This window comes from Gavia stellata, chromosome 7 (genome assembly GCF_030936135.1).
Source record: "Gavia stellata isolate bGavSte3 chromosome 7, bGavSte3.hap2, whole genome shotgun sequence".
In the NCBI taxonomy this organism is placed as follows: Eukaryota; Metazoa; Chordata; class Aves; order Gaviiformes; family Gaviidae; genus Gavia; species Gavia stellata.
The window spans coordinates 19051019-19073909 of NC_082600.1; the positions used below are offsets into that span (position 1 = coordinate 19051019).

The window sequence follows — 22891 nt, forward strand, 5'->3', positions numbered from 1 at the left end:
TTTATGTTGTTATTGATCTGTATGGTGTGGAATTCATGTATTTATAGCTAATTTATGAACTAGCCTTCAAAGGAATGCTTAACATAGGCCCAGAATGTGGTCAACAGTTGTTTGGTTTTTTTGGTTGAACCTGAACAAGTTTCTTCCCAGGTTTCCTCGGTAGGCTCGTCTGTCTGGAACGGCGGCGGCAAGCGGGTACTGCCGCGGTGTGACCCAGCGGGAGAACGGGGAGGGGAAGGGACGAGCAGCTGGTGAGAACAGGAAGGGAACTGGACTGCTGGGCGTTTGCTAAACTCGGTGACATGGGGAAGCGTGGCCTTTCCGAGGAACGGGAGATTCAGGGTGATCTAGAATTCACGCTCGGAACACGAGGACCGGTAGTACGAGTGTGTTCGACTGCGAGGGCGCGGTCTCCCGCCCGCCCTGCACTGCACTGCACGGTGGCCGCCGCGCGGGGGCGCTCCCTGCGGGCGGGAGCTGGCGGCGGATCAGCCCGGCGGCCTCCTTCCCGACAGGGGGCGCCGCCACAGCCACCAGCCCTTGCGCCTGCCTCATCCGGGCGGCCTAGCCCAGCAGGGGGGCCTGCGCGGATTAGCTGCTGCGGGTCGTCGAGCAAAGGACGGTTTGATTGGTTGGGGAGGTCACGTGAGGCGGAGGCTGCTGGCCGTTCACAATAAACATGGAGTCAATCTTCCATGAGCGGGTGAGTGAGGGGCTGGGGGGAGGGTCCTGCTTTGCGCGGAGGCTTGCCCGCCTGACAGACCTTGTGCTGTCGGTTGGCCACCTGGGCCAGTAGTGCTTTCTCTGAAGGAGCTGTTCGGCGCGGCGGCCGGGTCTCCCGTCCCTGTGCTGGCCCCGAGGCAGCTCCCAGTCCCCACGGGGTATGCTTGGCCTGTGCCCTGACGGGCCGCCGTACCGCGCCCCTCCCCGGCACCCTTCCGGTGGCAGGATGGGGCAGCGGCTCGGTTTCCTCTGTCTCAGGGGGGAGCTGAGGCCCTTTTGCGCGGCGGTGCCGGTGCATGTGGCTCGGCTCTGCGAGGCCTGCCGGCTCCGCGGGGAGAGGAAGTGCTGTTACTGGAGATCAAAGAGGGTTAGGGCTGAGCCTCAGCCTTTTTTCTCGCACGGTGACTGCTTTTGGGCCTTTAGAAATAGACCTCAAGTATGGGAAGGGGCAGGCAACAGCTGCTTGTGTCTCTTGAGAGAGAGCTCGTGTGGCTGAGAAATGAGCGAGAAAATGAGAAGCGGCAGGCAGGGCTGTTTCTGTGCTCTCAAACACATCTTTTCACCTAGCCTGGCTTGGTTGTGGTTGTGTAACGAGCAGGGAAGGGGTGAGCTGTTAAGGAAGTATTAATTCATGTACTGTGCTTCTGTGTGCTGAACAGTGTTTCCTGTTTTGGAGGACAAATGTTTCTATGAACTGCTGTGATTTAGCCAGGTTCCCAAATCTGAGCTATTTATACTTTAATGCTCTGCAAATATAATTGGGTTTTTTCATGTGCTTTGCCAATGTGCCTGCACCTTTATTGTATTAAGATTGACACTAGTTTGTATACATTGTCTTCATGCATAATGGTTGGTTTACTTGGCAAATAAAGCAAGATAGCTGTATAACTTTGTTTAAAAAAAAAAAATTACTGTTCTGAAATCCATAGAACCTCTCAAACTAGGTTTGGGTTGCAAAACTTGGCAAGCATTGTGGTGTTAAAACAGCTGCTGTTCAGAGGATGAGTGTTGGATTTCAGCCATTATGGTCTCTGCTACAGTGACCTTGAGTTCCAGTCTAGATTTGAAAATTAGTTCAAGTGTACCTTTGTTTTATCTGGCCTAGCCTGTCACATAATGAAATAATAACTTTTTTATGAATAAGTTGCTTCCTAGATTAATAACAAAACTCTGCTGAAATCAAAGTGACAGAGCATAATGCATTTGAAGTTATAAGCTGATTGTAATTTGTAGTTGCTACAGGTTTTGGGGAAGGCGGGGTACAGTCTTGGGTGTCTCACATGTGAAACAGATCTGCTCCCTGGTAAGTTAGCTACACAGTTACGAAGTTACACCTGAATGCCTGTTTTAAATTGGAGTACCAAATATTTTTATCTTGTTATTATTCTAGAGAACATTTAACTGAACCTCTGTCTTTTTTCTTAAGGGGTATTTTTTCCCACCATCAAATGCGTCATCTCAGTTCCTGTCAAAATATTTAAAGTGCTGCATATACACACACACCCCTGACTTGAATCTGCATGCCTCAGATATTCCAATAAAAAGGATGAAAAAGATAGCATTTATAAAGGAAATTGAACAAAACAAAGGCCTAAGCAATGTGGCATTTTTACAGGGGAATGACTATTGCAGAAAGTAGGACTTAAGGATGAGGCTTAAGGAGCCCCTATCTTAGAAGTTGGTTCTTTGATAAAATAGAAGTGGTTGAAAACACTGAAAGCAGAGCAGCAGTTTATAGCAGGATAGGTTTCAATGAGGGCATTTCGGATTAGACAGATGCAGTATTCTCTGCACAAAAAAATTTGAAGTTAACGTTCATTAAAAACTGTATGATCAGTTTTCTCTTCTGCATTTTGCACTTAATATGTACAAATTTTGCATATGAAAATGTTTATTACTTTAAGATAAAACTGTACAAATACAGAAAGGTCCTTTTAGTGAAATTAAGATTTAAGCCTGTAATACAACTAATTTTCAAAAGTATTTTAATATCTCTTTGTTTCTAAATCAGTTTCATATAATTCTGGTGGAGAAACCTGTGATTCTTGAGCAGGTTCTTCTGTTACAGTTTTATCATATGACTGGCAGCAGGCATGTTGTCCCGAAGGGGCAGGAGCTGGTGTTTAGTCTTGAGTTTCTTGTGGGAAGGGCATGAGCTGGAGGAGGTTTCTGGATTCTGTTGAACCCTGGCTGTACAGCCAGTCTAGCTTTAATAACTCATTGCTCAATTGACTGATGAAGCCCTAGGAAGGTTCTGTAATCCAGGGTAAAGGGAACTTTCGAGGTTCCTGCTGTAAGGGAGATCATGTGGGATTTGTGCATGTGATTTGTATGAGGCTTTCATGGAAGTTAAAACAATATTCCTCCAAGCCATGATCTTGTATTCTTAGTTTCTGAGTTTGGTGGGAGGGAGGGGTGTTCTTTGGTTTTGTTGAGGGGTTTTAGTTTTGTTTTTAATAGAGTGCATGCATATTAGAGTTCTTAATGTAAATAAGAATGAGGACTGATTAAACCAGAAGAGAAAAGCAGGATTTTAAAACTTACGTTAATCTTGTCTTGCACTTGTAGTTTAGTTATTTGTAAAGAAAGGTTGCTTTTCATGGGAAACTGTAATTTGGTTGTTTTGGTTTTGTTTTTTTTAACAAGGCAGTATTTTATCTGCACTTAGGAAAATGATGGAGCCTGACATGCATTCATTCAGATAATTTTTCATTTGTGCTTAAGGAATCATGACTGACATTTCTAATTTACTCATTTTTAATTTGGGTTGACAGTCTATAAATGTTATATTACATTTCTGTTATCTCCGATGTGCTGGATACGTAACAAAGTATCTGTTTTCCATTTAAATGGTTTATCCACAAAAATATTTCATTGTTTAATATGCTAGATTTAATTTTTTTCTTGTCACCTCATCATGGTCATCAAGATTTTAGAACCAGTAGTATTAGCTTATTTCACCTAGTTCCTATACATAAATTTAAGGTGGAAAATTAGCTTTACTGCTCCTCCAGCTCCTAATCACTTTCTTGGCAATAAACAAATTGGTTATAACCTGAACTGGGTGAGTAACCTGAAATGAAGTCCTAAGGGTCTGCTTTTCTTTAGCCACATGTGGAGAGCAGATTGCCAATAGCCACACCTGGCAGGGAAGAAAAGTTTAAAAAGAACAAGAGCATCTGTTGCAGAAAGCATTTGTTACTGGACAGTAGATATTTAAGCCATTTCATTTTCATGTGGTGGTGATTTGGAAGAGGACAGAATTCGTTGTCCTGATGGTTGCAGAGTCCTTGTGTGATGTGGTCAGGCCACTGGCAATTTTTACAGTGTTTTCAAAAATAACATTTTTATATGAAATTTATTTCCTTTGAGGAAATACAGTATGCATGTTGTTTTTCCCCCCATCAAATTGATGGGAGGGTTGTATTCTATAGCTTGCAGAGTAATACATCCAAAGAATATATGGCATTCTGGGTGAGTGGGGAGAGCAGGAAGTTTGCCAGAATGAAATGGTTGAGTCATTTTACAGAGTAAAACATTAACGTGATTTTTTTTGTTGTTGTCTTTGGTATTTTTTCTCTTCCAATGTTAGCAAGAAGGCTCATTGTGTGCTCAGCACTGTCTGAATAACTTGCTCCAAGGGGAATATTTTAGTCCTGTTGAGTTATCCTCTATTGCACAACAGTTGGATGAGGAAGAAAGAATGAGAATGGCAGAGGGAGGAGTGTCTAGTGAAGAATATAGAACATTTTTACAGGTAAAACCTTCTTAATTTGAGGCTGCTTCATATTTGCCTGAAATCTAATACTGCGTAGCACAGACCTGCTGTTCTTGTGTAGCTAGAGAGGGTTAATTTCCTAGTGCTAAAACTTCTATCCTTTATAGGCATTTTCATTCACTTATCTTAAATTTGGCATTTTCAAATGTTACTAGTACAGCTTTATACTAATTCTACAAAAAGGTACATCATCTTACAGGTGGGAAGGTCAGGCATGGTGAGGAGGAGGATCAGTGATTTGCCTTTTGTCTTTAAGCCAGTGGCAGAGATAGGAACAGAAGTTCTGGCTGGCTGTCCTTTAAGCACTGAGCATTTCTAATTTAAAGGTTTGAGTTTTTAATTAATAAGCTTATTTGGGCATTGTAATCAGCCTTACAGACTAGGACACATTTAGTTGTTGCTTTAAGTATGTGCAGTTATATTTATTTTCAAAAGTGAATTATTTCTGACCTTTTATGCTTACACCATTTTTCCCTTTTTTCCCCTCCTAACCTCACACTGAGCAGCAGCCTTCTGTAAATATGGATGATAGTGGATTCTTCTCAATTCAAGTAAGCATGGCTCTATACTGACAGAATTTTTTATTTATACAATGTATGTTCTCTCATAACTTAAATGGCATCAAGCTTTTTCATCTAGTTTCCAGTTTACAGGCTTAATGGGATTAAGTGCTGGACTTCTAAATCTTCAGATTGTTTTCCATTAAGAGCAGTGACTTGGAGTTCTTCAGTTCATGGGCCCTTAAACATGTAGTAGAAGCATGGACTCCTGAACTGTGAAATGACACCTGCTGGCAATAAGCTTGATTTCTAAGTTGCTTCTTATGGGCACTTCAGGTGTAGACCTTGCCTCTCACAGGCTACAGGTGAAAAAACAGACTTGAGATTGTTTTCTCAGATTACAGACTGTAGAGCCCTTGGCAACGGTTACAGGGTTATCACTGTGATCTGCAAAATGGAAAAAGCTGCAATATCTGCATTCCAGTTTTATGACACACTCCAGACACTTTAGAGCTGGGTTTTTTCTTTTTCTGTTTTTTTAAGGACCATAATGGAAAAGTAATTAATAAGAAATACTTAAACCAGAGAAACAACAAAAGAAGGTATTGAACACCGAATTGGGCTTGTGTCTAGACTAGAGCTGTAGGCAATGCTTTGCACCTTTGGCTGTTTCCTGAGCTTTCAGAGGTGCTTGTCAATGTTCCAGAATCCCTTGAGAGCCTCTCTTCCTTATGGCAGGACAGGGATGTTTTTCTACTCAGTGAGAAACCATTAACAGTTTGGCATTTCCTGTATTCTTGATTGTGCTGCTTCAATATTGAAGCCGAAAAAAAAATGCTTCCTCATATTCTACTTTTTTTGTCCTGTCTCATTGCTTTGCTCACTTGCTACATAGTTGGCTTGCTGAAAGAAAGAGGAATTGTTAATTTAAAATCTCTTACAGCATTATATCAGATAGTTTTAAAGAGTTATTGTAAAAGAGTTTGTACTCATGTACCTCACTGATCCTGTGACAATCCAGTGGTGCAAAATTTCCAATAGTTACTGTGGGGAAGGATGACATTTGATTGCAGGGGGAGGGACGGCAGAGCAGTACATTGAGAGCAGAGAGATGACAACTTATGAAATGTCTGTGGGAGGTGAGGTTACAGCTTTGTGTGGGGGAGTAAGCTTATTAACACATTTCAGTTAAATCTTAGTTTTGTTACTTCCTCTTAGATATAGTATGCATGTTATGTTTGCATGTAGATTCATGACAGTTGTGTTTTGAATAATGTGATTCCTAGGTTTCCTAGCAATGTTTTGAAATCTTCAGTTTTATGAAAACAGTATAATTGTTTATAGCAGCTAAGAGTGTTGCATTGCTTAAGTTTAGATTTGACTGGTTTGACTCATGAAAAGTGCTATTTTTTTGACAGGTTATAAGCAATGCCTTGAAAGTTTGGGGTTTAGAACTAATCCTCTTCAACAGCCCAGAGTATCAGAGGCTTGGGATCGACCCTATGTAAGATGGCCTTCATTTTACAGAAAAATAATACTCTTAATCTATTGTTTAAATCTTTCTTTAAAATTACTATTTCAAGCTCGTTGCATTCTGATGTTTTTATTATTCCCTCTGTCTTTCAATTTTTTCCTTTTGGGGGTGTATATGAGCATCTGTCTGCTCTGCCTTCATGGTATCTCAGTATCTGTGGCATCACAGGCATATGGAGATTTCGGTGATGTTGACAACTTCCTAAATGTTATGAAAGCAGTATGAGAACTCTAACATCAACAGCTGTATTACTGAAATTTTAGTATGTAAATGTAAATTAGCGGTAGCAAAGAACTTAAACATTAATATGCACTCCAATATTAGAGTATTTAATTTTATCTATACCTTTTGTTTTTCTTTTTACAGAAATGAAAAGTCATTTATTTGTAATTATAAGGAACACTGGTTTACAGTTCGAAAGTTAGGAAAACAGGTGACATTGTCTTTTTTTACTTAAAAATTTACTTCAGGATGGGGGTGGAAAAGTGGTTGCAAGTGGACCATGTGTTGGCCTTTTGCAAGCTTTTGCTGCAGTTTGTTTTAATAATATCCCATGTTTAAGAAAAAGTGTTTGTTATATCAGAAAAATGCCAGGCAGCTTTTTATGAATGTTAGCCTGGGGAAAGACCCTATGATCAATTCCCCTTTGAACCTGTCCTCTAGGGAGCTGCAGCTCTGGTAGAATCTGTGTGATGTAAGCTCTTTTCTTTCTTTTCTTCGTGAAAAATAGGAGAAAAATTGCACAGGGGGGAGTCCTAGACAAGGATTAGGATCCCTGTAGAATGTAAACTTATTTTAATGAACTAAATTATTGACACTGTAAAAATCATTTTGCTCATTTAAATGGACAGTAGGTATAAGAAAAAGTTCAAATTTCAAATGTGTTAGTATTTATGATTGCTGGTATTTAAGAGTATCCATCAGGATAAGGTTGGGGAAAGTAGATCGCAACTTTGCGCTATTTTAGAAAACTTTCTGAAACAGTTGCATTATAAGCAGGAAATAGTTATTAAAGATAAGGGTTGGCCATATGTGTATATGGTACCTATATAATAACTTAAGTCACACCCATGTCCCTTGTAACCCCAATGTAGTGTTTTATTTCAGTAGCCAGTCATTGTTCTGGATCATACTGCATAAGCTTTCATACAACATAAGCTGGTTTGGTGTTTGGTTCTTTTCAGGGTTTCTTTTTGTCATAGAAAATGTTCATGAAATAAGTGTTTAGAGTCTACAATAGCAGACAGGACTCTCTTTACCCCATTTGGTTCATTTTGCAAGTGGTGGCTACCTACATTGTCATCCAGATTAAAAAAACAAGCCGCAATTTAAAAAAAATTCACCTGTGAGTAAATAAACTAAACTCTGCTGTTCTGCTGCAGTTTAAAAGTATGGCCAATGTTTACAGGCAATTTTTGTATATTTGATATCAAAAAGGCTGAATGGTCTCTTAAAAGTACAGGAATGTTCCTTAGATATACAACCATGTTGGGTGGAATTCTGTGAGATAGCATTCTAGCCCAAAATGTTTTAAGTTGGATGGGGGATGTCTTTTGCCTGTACATGTGGCTTGTAGCCACATGAAGACAATACTAGGTGTCTGTTATCTAGCGAGTAATGAGAAAAGATAAATAAAATAGGTTGACTTAGATTTGACCTGCTTCTCTTCTGTTAAAGCAAGATTAGTTTACCAAACCTTCTTCCTCCAATAGTCCCTTTTAAAAGTTGGTCTGCAATATGTCCATTGTATTTGTTTACGGAACTTTTTATTCCCCGCTCCTACACTGTTGGTCATCTTGCCCCTTCCTAGTGGCAAAGGGTGTTTTTTGACAAATAAAGTGACTGAATGACAGAACAGTAGATAGTTGCTTACCTATATTCCAGGTAAATTATAATATGGGCCTGACTGCATGTGTATGACTGCATATATGGAAGTTTGGGTAGATAAATGCATTTTTGTGAGAACAGAGGTAGAATTCTCCTTCTACTATCTGAAATGGTGCTTCCTGGTTAAAACTGGATAATATTGAGCTAGTATGGTATAAAAAAGATTCTTCAGGTTTATTGCAATACATATGGGGTTTTAAAGGTGAATATGTTGGCGTTCATGTTGAATGTCTTTTCTCTCTAGAAGAAGTACTATAAATGACTAGTTGTTGTCTTCAGGGAACTAGAAATGATCTGTGTATGTTTATCTCAAGTGTCCCCTATTGTAATACTATGCTGTACTATCAGCATATTAAATTTGAGTTAATTTTTCTTCATTTTTAAATTTAAAAATTATCTCTGAGAGAAGTAAACAATAATTTTCAGCATCACCAGCTATTAAAGGTGGCATGTTTAATGAAAGTATTTAATGGAAAGAATTCAACTGCTGTTTCCTATATCTATTAATTTCTTAAGATACAGCATTAACTTATGAAGAGTTTCTTCCTTCATTAGTTTCTGAACTGATGTAAAACTAGGATTAAGCAGAATTTTAGAATGATGTCTGAAATAATTCTTCTACTGTTATATTTAGATTTATCTGTTTTAATTAGTTTGCCTCATACCAGTGTTCAGTAATGGAAGACAGCGTGCAGTAATTTCCCCACTTCAGATCTCCTGTTAGCTGTATCAGTATTGTGCTTCAAAAGACTTTTAATTTGATAATTATTTTACTAGATTTATTCGGATATTCCATCATAGAAAACAACCACAATGTACAGAAATGGATTACTGAGTAATCTTTACGCTAATTTGTTCTCTCAAACCTTTTTTTTCTTAATTACAGTGGTTTAACTTGAACTCTCTCTTGATGGGTCCAGAACTAATATCAGATACATATCTTGCACTTTTCTTGGCTCAATTACAACAGGAAGGTAATAGTAACTTGCAGATGTTAAATCTCATTTAATTAAAAGTAGGTAATAATCATTATTTATGAGAACTTATGTATTCAGTTAACTTCCTTTAGTTTTATGATTGAAATAGTGAAATAACCCAACTCCTTATAATAAAAGGTAGAGCCTTACGTTGTAATAAATTGCACATCATTGTGTTCCATATAGCTGGCATTTTAGAGTGTTTATGCATGCACCTTAATGCTGTAGACTTACGATTTATTTTTCTCAGGTTATTCCATATTTGTAGTAAAAGGTGACCTGCCAGACTGTGAGGCTGATCAACTATTGCAGATGATTCGGGTACAGCAGATGCAGCGACCAAAACTAATTGGAGAAGAGACAGCACAGTCAAGAGATCAGAGGTAAGGTAAATAGCGATTTCATTTTAATAATGTTCACTATGATTTGTTTCCATGATTAATGTCCACATGGAGACAACCCCTTAAGACACAATTAGAAGTACCTTTAGTGCAATACACTTAGTACTGTTGCACACGGTAAAAGCAAGTTGGTAGAATACAAATGGTGTATTTTAAGTGGGCAAAAACTATCGTAATAAGGATTCAATCTTTCCATGTGCGTAAGTGTGGTATAGTGCAGACTTTGAACTTCATGATTACAATATTTTTCCAATTATAGTAAAATGGGGTAGCAAATCTTACCAAACTATGGTTAGTGGTAATCAATCTATAATTAAGACTGGCTTGTGCATTCTGTTGTAAGTAGAAAAGAACGAGAAACCCATATCTGAATTCCACATCATATAAAGCATACAGCATTCCCTTTTGGAATAATTTCACTGTAAATGTTGTGCTGGTGCTCTGTTGTGATGCATACTGCTAATATAAAACATCCTTGAAAGCATAAAAAGCATATATAGTATGACTTCTGCAATAATTTTACCACATTTCCGTAGTGAATAAATTGCATATTGATAAAAAGGCTTAAGGCTTTTCAGAGGAATTATTCATTATTATTTCTTCCGCTTTGTAAAGGTAAACTGGTGTTGTAAATTGGTGGAATAAAAACAAACTACTTGGCAATAACATGGGAAGTGTGTATAGTTTACAGAGCATCTGTTGCTCTAGTGTGGTCATGAAAGCTTCCTAAGGAGAAAACAACATGCACTATTTTCTGCTAATGTAACTGTTTAAATAGCATTAGGTTCAATTAATATGAATTCTTGCTTTTTGTAGCCTTATTGTTTTTGAAGCTTTTTCTATCGAACAGATTCTTGTCACCATGAGCATGGGTTTAGAGTTGCAGTATTTTCATTTCTTGTGCTTTTTCATGTAAAAATAAAAATATTTGTATATATAACAGATTTTAACAATAGAAATGTTTTTTTCCAAAGGTAAAAAAAGTAGAGTTAAACCAGCAGAAAATATTTACTTTAAATCTCACAGTAAAAGTTAATATAATTTCTGTCTGAATTCTGCCATAAATGTATCAATTTCACAGGCTACCCAGAAGTGATGTGGACCAAGCAATAGAAGTTAACCATCCTTTTGATGGAACAGGCATGTTAGATGAAGATGAAGAGAATTTTCAGAGAGCCCTGGCTTTAAGTAGGCAGGAAATTGATATGGAAGATGAAGAAGCTGATCTTCGCAGAGCCATTCAACTCAGTATGCAAGGTGCAGTGCTCATCTAAATTTCTCTTACAGTGTTCAAGTTGCTTATGCTTTAGGCAGCTACTGAAATCAGTTTCAGTCAGCCGCTTTTTCCAGCATGTGTCAAGCTCTCTGAAAAGACTGGCTTTGAGGCATGGAAGGACAATGCAGAATTTCCTGTAGCTATCTCCTTTCTGCCTTTTGAAAAGCTGCAACTTTCATGTTAGCAGTGATCATTAGGAAGCAAGAATGAATTGGCAAAGGGTGGCAGGAGGGAAGGGAAACAATCCTAAGGTGAGGAGGAGAGATAGTATCAAGTGAAGTTAGCCTAGGTGCTTATTTCTCCAAGTCTCTTTCTTCCTCTCAAGTTTGAAGACATTTTCTTAAGCTATATTTTATTTACTAACTTCATTTTACTGTAATTAGTAGGATATGGCATGTTTTGGTTTTAGGTAGTCGTCAAAGTGAGTTCTTGGACTCGTTACCACAGAATGTTCCTCAGTCGCCTCACACCAGTCAGACAGACTCCCTTTCTTCAGAAGAACTGCGAAGGAGAAGACAAGTGTATTTTGAAAAGTAAAGTAGCTGATAGAAAACTGCATGGTATACTTTTCAGTGCTTCTGGGGCGTGGATGGGTTTCTGACTGCAGTCTGGCTTAACTTTTCTCTCTTAACATGTTTTCCTAACAGTATCTGGATTTTGGTATTCCCAGGTCGTTCCTGCGAAGAAAAGAAACCTGTAAATAAGAGGGAATCTGTTAGTAATGTAACATCAGTTTGTGAAGAAGGAAAACATACATGTTGTAGAAGTATTTTAAATGAAATCCTGTAAATTTCTGTAATTATCTTCCTGAAGAAAAAGTATTCTTTCTCTAAGACTTTGCTTTTGGTAGTGATGCCTCTGATGTGCATCTCATGAAAACATTCTAGATGATATTTTGTGTTGCTGTTCTGGAGTACCTTCTTAACACATAGCTGTGGTATTGTTGTAGCTTTTCCTTATCTCTGTCTCCTAGTGATGGAGGAAATAAAGATGAGGGAGAAATGCTATGGATGGGAGGAGTTAGACTTTGCATGAGAGGATAAGAATGCAGAACATCCGAATTCTGGGAAAATAGTAATGGGCCTTGGAATATATATCTTGGGAAGATAGGTGTCTGAAGGTTAGCAAGGTGAAACAATTAAAGAGATTTTAGGTGCAGTGGTGTTATTCTACCAAACAGCTTCTACTTCTCACTCTTGGTCTTCCTTAAAATGAAATAGACTTGATACAGGTCTCATACTGATGTTAATCTTACTCTCTTACAAATGTATAACACTTTCAGGCAGCAACAACAGCTACAGCAGCAAGATCGGATCCCGAACCTACATGATAAGCGAACTCTAAGCTCAGGCACTCCAGAAGCTGATCCAGGTATTGTTTTTTAAACTTTATTTCCAACACTGAAATACTTATGTCTCTTTCACCTTCGTATTGTGCTCTGTCTCCTGACTTTCGATGTCTGCCTACTTCCTCACTCCAGCAGCCATTCAGACTATGTATCACAACCATTACTCTTTCTGGCAGTGAAGGAAAGGATCGCTTCCTTGAAAAGCCTGTTCTGCTTTGAATGTCAACATCCTGTTTAAAAGTGAAGAGTGTTACTATTAGACCATTTGAGTTCTGTCTTTGCTTTTTGTTGTTTTTTTTTGTTTGAGCATTACAAATTGTAATCTTTGCGATTTGTGCCAACAATTTGTTTTCTAGATGACTTTTAAAGTTGTTTGACAATGTAATAAACTTGGAGTAATATCTGAAAAAAATATTGGAACCAGTTTGCAGTAGAACATAAGTATGTAGGCCTTACCAGTATTAGGTATTGATGATCCAAAATTAATGTGTGTTGTTACAAACTGACTGTTGTGGTTGGAAAGCTAAGTGCAAAATGTTCAATGATTTTTAAAAAAAAAAAAAAAACAAAAAAACAATTTTGGGAGTGGGGTGGAAACAGGTGGCTGTGCACAAAAGGAACAACGAAAGCATTTAACTACAGTTGAGAACTAGCTCTGTGCATTTATTACAACTTGGATGCATTTATTTTCTTTAGGAGGTGATATGAGTGAAGAAGACATGCTTCAAGCAGCCATGAATATGTCTCTGGAATCTGTTAGAAACCACTTGAATACAGATGAGGAGAAATGACCCAACTTTTTTTTTTCCTTCTTATTGTCAAAACACTAAGTCTCCATTATAATTTTACTGTGTGGAAGTTGCACAGGCAGGGTTTGTTTCAGAGTTCTGGAAGCAGGAATAAAAGGGTGACTGGAGGTCAGAGTTTAGAGGGAATCTGCAAATACAAAAAAGATTGCACTAATTTAGAAAACTGTAGCACTCCTACTACAGAACATCTGTTCAGAAGAGTAGCTGTATTAAAATTACTTAAACTAGTCACATGAACAAAGTTAGACATGTGTAGCAGCTGTAACTTGCATTTAAAAAGCAAGTTTAAATTGTTTTGAAGAATTCTGTAGAAAATACAAAAGGTGCCAAACACCAGCATCAACTGATTTCCTTCAGTACTAATGGAAAAATAAAAACAAGTAATAAGTTGTGCTCATAAATGACTTAAGTTCTTTATAAGAAATCACTTAAAATGGGGAAAAGAATTAAATTCTGTTTATCTTAGATAATTTATTTTATGATTGTTTATTCTGAATGACTTAACGTCAAGTTTGCAATCCTGTTGTCCACTTTTGAAATGACCCATTCTGCAGGAGAAACATGAATCCATAAATTTCATATGAAAATCTTCAGTGTATTGTTGATTATGATGTTACTCCTGAATCTTTCAGTGACTTCTCACCTTCTGACACTTTCTGGTTTTGCTTTCTGTTCCAACTGTAAAACTTTCAAATCCATGTTGAAAATAGGATTTTTGCATTGCCCTATTGTCTTTTGGCAGATAACTTGCCTTGTTTGGTTTGGCTTTTATTTGGTTTTGATTTTTTTATGCTCTTTCTAGTTCTGTCACTGTCTGTACTATAAAAGTAGCATATAATCAGTTGGGTTAAACAGGTTTTCTGCCTCTTCTGGAGTCTTTTTTCCTCTTCAAGCTCAACCCTTCATTCTGGCCTCTTAGTATTAAAGAGCTGTAACTGAGTCTAGGAGAAAGGAGGAGGGGATTTAGGTGCCATAAAGTCAGTGCCACACACATAAGATGCGTTCCTGCAGTCTGAAATGACCCCTGTGCAAGTAGACCTTTTAAGAATTAATATTTATGTTGGTGTGGAAGTTCTTTCTGAAATGCTTTTTATGAGTGTCTGTCAGAATGTTGCAACTTTTTCAGGAATGGCCTTTATTCATGCACCTTAAAATTTTTAACCATGCTGTTTCTGATCCTGAGAAAAATTGTGGAGCAAAGTATGTGAGATAGCTTATGCTGTTGGTTGTAAGGCATTTGCTTTGATATCCAGGATGAATGTGTAACAGGGTGACCAAACCTGACCTTCAACTTCAGTGCAACAATTGAGAGATGTTTCATTTTCCTAAATGGTGCTTGAAATACAAATTCTGTTTACATATAAATTATATGGAAATATGATGTAGGTAGAGTATGTAAGCTGTAGTCCACTTACTGCATTGACAGTTAGCACAGGCATTCTAAGAATCTTCTGAAGATAATCCAAAATTTCTTTATCAAAATATTCTAAAGCTAATCATTGCACAATAGTAACATTTAATTACAATTTAGTATGAAATGAATGGTAGCTAGATGGAAATACACATTCAGCATCAAGTAGTACTGTACATGAAAGGGCTTTTACCTCTCAGTAAAGATTTGTTTACAGCAATGGCTTCTTGATAGCTTAGGATATTATTCTATTATACATAATTGGGTTAAATTCTTTCTGTTTTCCTTACCTGTGTGCTGAATATCCACCAATGTCATCAGAACCACTGGTACGTGTAAGACAATATGGATTTTGACATGAGACAGCACTACTTTTTAAAAACCGATTTTAAATTTTCTTTTTTAAATAATCCTGTCATGCATGTTATAATTAATATCTGTAATGTCTCAAATTAATACAGCTAAACAATTGCTTTAAAAGTCCAAGGGTGCATATGCCATTTTGAAATGTGGTATTTTTCAGGATATAAATTTCTGCTTTCAGTTTAAAATTTATATGAAACTGAAAACAGGAAAAATCTCTAAAGCACTGAATTATTTCTTTGCTCACATGTAAATTTCTTTGCTCACCTGTAAATTATCCACAGCTTTAATTTCTCTTCCTTTGTTGTGCCATAAACTGATTCTGAAGTAAGACTCTCATTTTTATAAATAGTTATAGACTGGCAGTTTGATACCAGTACTTGCAACTTGGACCTTTTATCCTCTATTATAAGAATATAATAAAATGTATTAGTTCTATAGCTATATAGCATAGCAGCCCTATAGTAAAAAAAAAAAAAATCTAAGTCCTTTGAATTGCATTAACTGTAACCCATGACAATTACATATTTTTATAATCACTAAAGCATGGAGGTTTGCCTTTGACTTTTCATGTCACTGTTGGTTACTTCATCACCAAGTGTTTTACTATGTAAGGAATATAAAGTAACAGTGCCTGAAAAACAAAACTGTGTCAGTCATTACAGGGCTAACCATATTCCTTCCTGTGCAGAAACACTGTCACTTTACAAATACCAATTTGATTTTCAGAGGAATGTCAAGTTTAATGAAGTAGGTGTATCTGCCTAGTCAAGCAGTTAAGTGGTAGCAATTTAAGCTATGTAGGTTAACTGCACCAAAGGTAATTGCTGACAGTACATATTTTATAACACAGACCTAAAGTTCAAAATGTGTGGACCTGCCAAGAAGCTGCCAATAAAAAGCTGATCTCATTTTTTGGTGTGCATTCTTTCAGTGATAAACAGTTCTCAACGTGGCTGAACTATGCTCATAAGGTGTTTACTAATTTAGAGCCTATTCCTAGTGTTACCTATTCTGTGAAGCTGATAGTTTTTTTCCCATGTTGTAGCTTTAGGCCAAAGTCCATTGTAAAGGAGCAGAAATTGATTTTTTTTTTTATTACAGTATGATATATGAGGGAATTTCAGACTTCATTCATCCAACAGATTTTTATTGTCTTCCTCACAGTGAACAGTCCATGTGATGTAATTTGTGTTTTTCTGCCTATAGAAATCAAAGGGATAGGGGGAATGAGTGATACTTAAATATCTTCCAAAATTAGTTCTGGAAATATAATTCTGTAAACTGCTTTCATGGTCTTGTAATGAGGGCAGGAGGAAAAAGTGTTGTAATGCAGTCATGCTTGAATGCAGTTCTTATTAGGCACAGCAGGTATAAATTATGAGCTATTTAAATGCTCACAGTTTTCTGGGCTTGAAACTAATCTGATACAATACTGGCTTACTCCAACATTTTTGGGCTCCTTGTACCCTTCAGACAACTTCAGCAAGTTTAAATGTAATTTTCAGCTAAGGTACTCTTATTTTTCATACTTAATTACTTTGCAGACTACTTAAAAATAACCAATACAAATTAAATCTCTATTGTGTTTTAATGCTCAACTATTGCTTCTATTACAAATCTATAAAATGGTAGGAAGTTTAAAATGGCTTCTGCACATGTCTAGTAAACAATTCTATTTCTGTATCTCAGACAAATACTGTCATTTGTAAGCTGCTTTTTTTATTACAAAACTGAAAATTAGGCTTTTAAAAATTAACAAGAATGTGTTACAGTTTTAAAATATCTGTGAAATTTTCTAGCATTTAGTTATTGTTTCAAATAATGATGAAAATGTATAAATGGTGGCCTTTTTACTGAGAAATATTATTGGGAATAGGATTGGAGAGCTCTAGAACTCAGACTTACAAAGAAGTAGTATTGTACAGTTCATGTTACCAGCACATACTTTTAAAGGAATCGAAAAAAGAATCCAAGGAGAAGGAAAATTGAAGTGGAAACTTTTTTTAAGGGCTTAAGTATAAAATTATGTTGCTCACTTGGTAAGCCATTACTGTCTTGCATAAAACAAAATTAACTCCTGGGAAATCTTCATAGCTACTCACAAACCATTTTAAAACAACAAAAAAGAACCAACAAAGTCTAGCAGGTAATACATACATACATACCCACTCCCCACATAAACATAATCAGTTGTTCAAGTAAGAGCAATACTTAATACATTCAAACTGGCTGGGTCCAAATACCCAATTATTCAGTTTCAAATTAGTAGCTTCTTTGTGTTTTAGCCAGGTTTGCATCTTAAAAGCATAAGCTGTTTTGCAATAAACTTCAACCTGCATACACACACATTTTGCCTTACTTGCATTTCAGACATGGAGGGAATGCTTTAGTATTTAACCTGCCATAGTCAGATCCTTCCCCAATTACAGTTCTTCAGAATGTCAAAGTACGTGTGGTTTTTTTCAGCTGCTTTTACCAAATCAAAATGTTTTTTACTTTATTTTCTTTGTTAAGAAAAGCAAATAATTGTTACTACACTTAGATTTATTTTTTTAACCCCACCACCACCCCTGTATAGCCACTGTGTGAATTCAGGAGGGGAAACTTCTAAAAGGGTTTGAACAGAAAGGGATGTAATATTTAAATGCCACTGAGCAAAAAAAAGAGAAAAACCTTGATACTGTCTTTAAAGCATGCAAGCATTGATAAAATTTTATTTTTTGCTACATGAAACCATATGTGTACAAAACAGTGTAGAGTTAAGATTTTGTAAGGGAGTAATTTTTTTCATCTCTTGCCTAATACTTGTGTATTTTAGAAATCATTTTCAGTAATAGATTTTTTTGTCTTGAGACTCTGCTTTCAGTATCATGTCTTTGGCTCTGGATTCCTGTACTTTTTTTCTCTATTTTGTGTATATAAAGCATATAATACTGAAGAGATTAAAAAAAGGAAAGCTGAAATGCTTTGTGAATGTTTTGACTGAAAATGGCAGTGCTGTCTGGTATTTTGAAAATGTTCTCCAAATAGGCACGAATATATATAGTTGTATTTGATATCACTTTTTTAAATAAATATGGTTATAGCTTCTAATGTTTCTCTCTTGATCTGAGTATTTGCATATGTGCTTTCCCTTATATGTGAATTGGGCACAGAATCATCAAACATTAAAATCTCATCTTTGGTATCAATGGGCTTTGCACCAGATGTTGTGTACGTACATTAGCAGTGGGGTAACTTTCTGTTGCTCATAATTGACATTTTGTCATCTCTGATGTCTTTTCATCTGTTGATACTCCAAAACTTACGTGAAGACACTCCTATTAGGAAGGAAGTTGGTGCTGATTATAGTTATGCTACATGTTTAAAATCGTATGCTAATTTTAAAATAAGCTAATGTTTCCTGTTTTGCTACCAGAATACACATCCTTTTTGTGACACAATGCACTGTTTTTGTAGCTCAGTCAATCCAGAGAATATACTGGATGATTTCTGTATACCTTTATCAACAGTAGATAAAGCCAGTCAGTTAAAAATTTGCTGTGATGCTAAATAGTCAGTTTCTAGTTTTTCAAGAGTAGTAATTAAAAAGGTGGGAAGAAAAGCCCTCTGTGCTACTGTATTGACTTCTTGCCTTACTTGGCTTTATAAAATGAACCACACTAGGAGACATTATCATCTCTATTTCTAAAAGTCTGGAGAATATCCCTGATCTTATTTGAAAAACATTAAGACAGTTTCCCATAAAAATTAATTAACCAAACACTACTGGAAAAAATGACACATCTTTTATCTCCTGTGGACCCATACAGTTTTTTGTTAAACTATGGTATAGGGTGTTTTGAGCATCATAAACTTTCATCTCTATTAAACCCAATGTTTTAAATTAAAGTTAACAAAACCAGTTAAGAGACATGTTCATGTTTCATGCTGTATCACAGCACTAATACTTCCTACAATTCTGATACTTTTTTTTTTGAGCTAGAAATGGATTTGAAGTAGTGTATGATTGTTTTAATTATGGATAATGGTAAGGGTGGTAAATACACTGTTAAATTTAGAATTCAGTAATGGATCAACTGGATGGAAAAATTGTTTGCTGAAGAAGAGGGAAAGCAATCTTTATTAGAAAATTGTTGAACCTGACAGCTCTTTCAGTTACTTTAACTTCTAAACTCCTGGACCGCATACTATGCCCAACCTCAGAGTTGCCTCTGAGCAACCGTGGGCAGTAAAGCTAAAAAGGCAATCCAGTATGGCAGGCCAGCTAGGAACCCTTCACCAAGGCTCTGCAAGATGCCGTTTGGGAAGCAACAAGCAGGCTTTGCCATCCCCTTCTGGTAATGTTTGTCGGCTTGTACCTCCAGCCAGAGCATGCATTTTGTGCCTGCTGCATTCTCAGCTCCTCTCTAAAAATGTTTTCACCTGTGAAATTTTACCATTGGTGTGGTGCTTTATTATTAATCCTTTTATGTAGCTATTACTTTGAAACTAGCAATGAGCTAGCTCCCCTGTATTTTATTTCCAGTTACTGGGAATTTTTTATATCTGTATTGTTCTTTCTAATACTGCTTTTTCTGTAACAGTGCAGTACTCCTTGTAGTCCCTAATAATTTTAACTACCTCATTCGATCAAAAAGAACTTTGAATGGGACCGGTGTCAGGGCTGTGGCTGGAAATCCAACCAACATCCATCGCAGCTACATCCAAAGCAGAAGGGGCCTCGCCTTTCAGGAACTTGCATGGTTTGTATAGTGTATATTTGTATATTCGAGTACAAAATGCGTCTATTCTTGTAGCAGTCGGACACCGTGTTTTGTTGGTGACGCATGACCCAAGTATGGTACGTAGCAAGGTTCGGTCGGGTTCACGTCAATCCCAGGGCGGGACGGGCCCAGCTCCCAGCGCGGCTGACACGTCCGCAGCGTGCCGGCCCGCCCGCCGGCCGCGCCCCACCGCCGGCCGCCGCTCGCTTCGCCCAGCGCTGCGGGCCCGGCTGCCGCCCGGCCTCACCGGCTGCGACCGGCACAGCTTCGAGTGGCAGCTTCTGGGTTCCCCCAGCTTCACTTTTACACAGGCTAAGATTGATTTACTCATTCCGCACGCGAGGAGACGCACCAGCCCTGCCCGCTGACGCGGTGGGCCCCGCGGCAGAAGCTCAAACCCAACCACCTGCCGCGGTTTTGGTTTTGTTCCTCTGACGCAACGCGCACTCCAAAACCACGCGCCCTCACGGCCCCCCGCCGGGGGGCGAGGCCCCTCCGCAGGCAGGGACGCTGCCTCCGCCCCTGTGCACCACCCCGCGGCCGCCGGCGGCTGCCATCAACCGCCCCGCCCGGCCCGGCCCGGCCCTCTCCGGGCCCCGCCCTCGCTGCTCCACCACTATCCCGGCATCCTCCGCTGCCGCGTACGCGTTATAGCCGCCGTGGGGGCGCTCTAGCCGGCTGTGGTCGCTGTCGATAGTGTTTAGGGAGGGGGTGTCATGGCCGCTGTCGAGGTGGCAGAGGCTGGAGCCGCCGGGAGGAGTCGCTGAGCCGGGTCGTGCTGAGCCGGGTCGTGCTGGGGGCATGTGCGCGGCGCTGGCGGAGGGGTCGTCGAGACCGATCTGCTGAGCCCGCAGCAGGAGCCTTGACCCTCCCTAGTGAGGAGGAAGAGGCCTCCCCTTCGCCCGCAGCAGCCGGCCGCCAGCTGCGGGGGCCGCCCGGCGTGGGGCTGAGTGAGGCCCGGAGCCCTCTGCGCGGCGGCGATGGCGTCCTGGTTGGGCGGGCTGGGCTCGGGGCTGGGTCAGTCCCTGGGGCAGGTGGGGGGCAGCCTGTCTTCGCTCACCGGCCAGATCTCCAGCTTCACGAAGGACATCCTGCTGGAGGGCGCGGAGGAAGTGGGCGGTAAGGGGGGTGAGGCGCCGGGCCGGCCGGCCGGGCGGGGGGCGGGGGGGGACGCTTGCCGGGGCTGTCTCTGTTCAGTGCGTACCTGCTAGGACAGGGCTGGTTTCGTGAGGGGGCCTTTCCTCTGGCCGCCGGTTTCCTCGGGGATCGGCAGTGGCGGGGGCCTGCGAGCGAGCTGAACGGTCCCGCTAAACCGCGGCTTTCGGGAGAGCTGCTGGCTGTGTTTTCGTTTTTATTCCGCCCCTGTGACCTCAGGATCTGGAGAATAAACAAACCTATTCCTAGGCTATAATAGCAGAGGTAGACCTGATCTGGGTTTATTATTCGGAAGTTTGTGAATTGTGTGAGCAGTAACAAAAGCACACAACGCTCTTCTTCCATTCTGTTTGCTTAGTTTATCTAAAACCCCGTTTGATTAGTTGCTTTCAGAGTGGTTTCATAAAATGCAGAGTAGTACAACAGAGGTTTTTTTGCCACCGGTGTCATCTAAGTCTGACGTGTCACACAGGCGGAGTCTGACGCGGAGTCTGACGTGTCACAGTCCAGTGTTTCTGATGTTTTTGTTATTTACATTTCATTTGGGCCCAGAGAAACCTGTCGAGTTCTACCATTCTCCTACAGCCAAGTAGGAGAACATGGCCCTTGTTTTATAGGGATTAGAAGCTAGGATGATTTGTACTTAAAACACAAAATTGAAACAAAAAAGCAGAGACATCAGAGTAAGATATTCAGTAAAGTAATAGTAACTTTCTTCAGGACTATAGTCTTTTCTCCATATTTTTAATAATGCCTTTTTATTATGAGTTCTTGAATAAAACTTCTGTTTTTTCTAGTGAAGCAATTGTATAACGTGGTAATAAATATCGATAGGTTAATACCACTAGTGGTGTTTAACATCTTGAAACTGTAACTTCTTGAAAAAAATGAGCATTCTCAAAACAGGGTTAAGAATATCAACCACAAAGAACAGTTAAGACTTCTGAATACTCATCTTAAATGTAAAATTAAACAGTTATGCTTTGTTTGCAACTTCACAACTATGAAGTATTGTGAAAGTATTTTATAAATCTTGTTGGCAAACTAACACTACTGGTCTCATATGAATGGGTTTTTTTGGTATACAGGTAAAATGCTTGGAAGAGGGAAATCTATTCTGATAACTGCGAAGTTATCTTTTTCCCCACTTTTCTGAGAGACTTGCTTAGAATTGTTTTTAAATTCCAAAATTCATATTAGTTTAGCTTGGAAACTTATTTTACACTGCTAAACTGTGTAGTCATCTAGTGCATTTGTTTTGCCTTTTTAAAGATAAATTGAGATTCCGATTCATACATTTGTGCTTTAGTTTGTGCGAGAAAGATGTGTTGATGTTCAATAGTTACTTCCAGGTGTACTTGACTGCTAGATACTGCTGTGAACAACTTCTGTCTTCCAAAAATTTCAGAGTAGTACATTTTTATGGCTTACTAGCCTTGAGGGTGTAAAAATCTAGTGGCATCTAAATACTCTTCTGTAAAGACCTTTAAATACTATGTGGCCTAAAGAACACTTTTCAAGCAGTTCCTTACATTCCTTTTTTTAATGTCCTAGTTTTCTAATTGTTTCCTAACTTTTAATATTATCCCTTACATTCACTGCTTTGACTGCCATCTGAACTGAGGATGGTGTTTGTAGATTATAGACTTTAATGTCATCAGTTTAGCAGTTTTCACGGGTAGATTGTTGCCTCTGCAGCACTTGAGCTGCATCAGTTTTAAACAGCACATAGGAAATGATGAAATACAGTATTTACTTGAATATTATATTTATTTCAAATTTTGAAAAATTATCAACATTGCTTTATAGTCAATTCAGGATGATTTCTCATTAGTAAAACAAAGTGTGGTATTTCTACCCATTAAAAGTGGGACATGGGAGAAGTAAACATAGCCTGTTTGAGGAGGGTTGATCACTAAAGGAGGAGTATCCAGGGACAGAATTATATGCTTTTTGTATT

At 38.8% G+C, this 22891-nt stretch overlaps 2 protein-coding genes across 2 annotated transcripts in view; both read left to right on the forward strand.

Moving 5' to 3' along the window:
• Window positions 1–672: 672 nt before the first annotated feature.
• Window positions 673–14913, forward strand: ATXN3 (ataxin 3). Its single transcript, XM_059819425.1, has 11 exons — window positions 673–703; window positions 4316–4480; window positions 5008–5052; window positions 6420–6505; window positions 6902–6968; window positions 9309–9396; window positions 9650–9782; window positions 10882–11057; window positions 11486–11609; window positions 12359–12447; window positions 13121–14913. The coding sequence occupies exons 1-11, from the start codon at window positions 680–682 to the stop codon at window positions 13213–13215; spliced, it is 1092 nt and encodes a 363-aa protein (XP_059675408.1). The 5' UTR covers window positions 673–679; the 3' UTR covers window positions 13216–14913.
• A 5843-nt stretch (window positions 14914–20756) lies between these two features.
• Window positions 20757–22891, forward strand: part of TRIP11 (thyroid hormone receptor interactor 11) — a 33637-nt gene continuing 31502 nt past the window's right edge. The window contains exon 1 of the mRNA XM_059819405.1: window positions 20757–20895. Within this exon, the coding sequence (XP_059675388.1) occupies window positions 20757–20895 (139 nt within the window). The remainder of the gene's footprint in view (window positions 20896–22891) is intronic.

Bases quoted from the DNA above. Each gene is read 5' to 3' on its own strand.
- ATXN3 (XM_059819425.1), top strand. From the start codon at position 680: ATGGAGTCAATCTTCCATGAGCGG. The intron at 6,506-6,901 runs GTAAGATGGCCT...TTCTTTTTACAG, and splicing joins AGGCTTGGGATCGACCCTAT to AAATGAAAAGTCATTTATTT. The intron at 11,058-11,485 runs GTGCAGTGCTCA...TTTTGGTTTTAG, and splicing joins CATTCAACTCAGTATGCAAG to GTAGTCGTCAAAGTGAGTTC.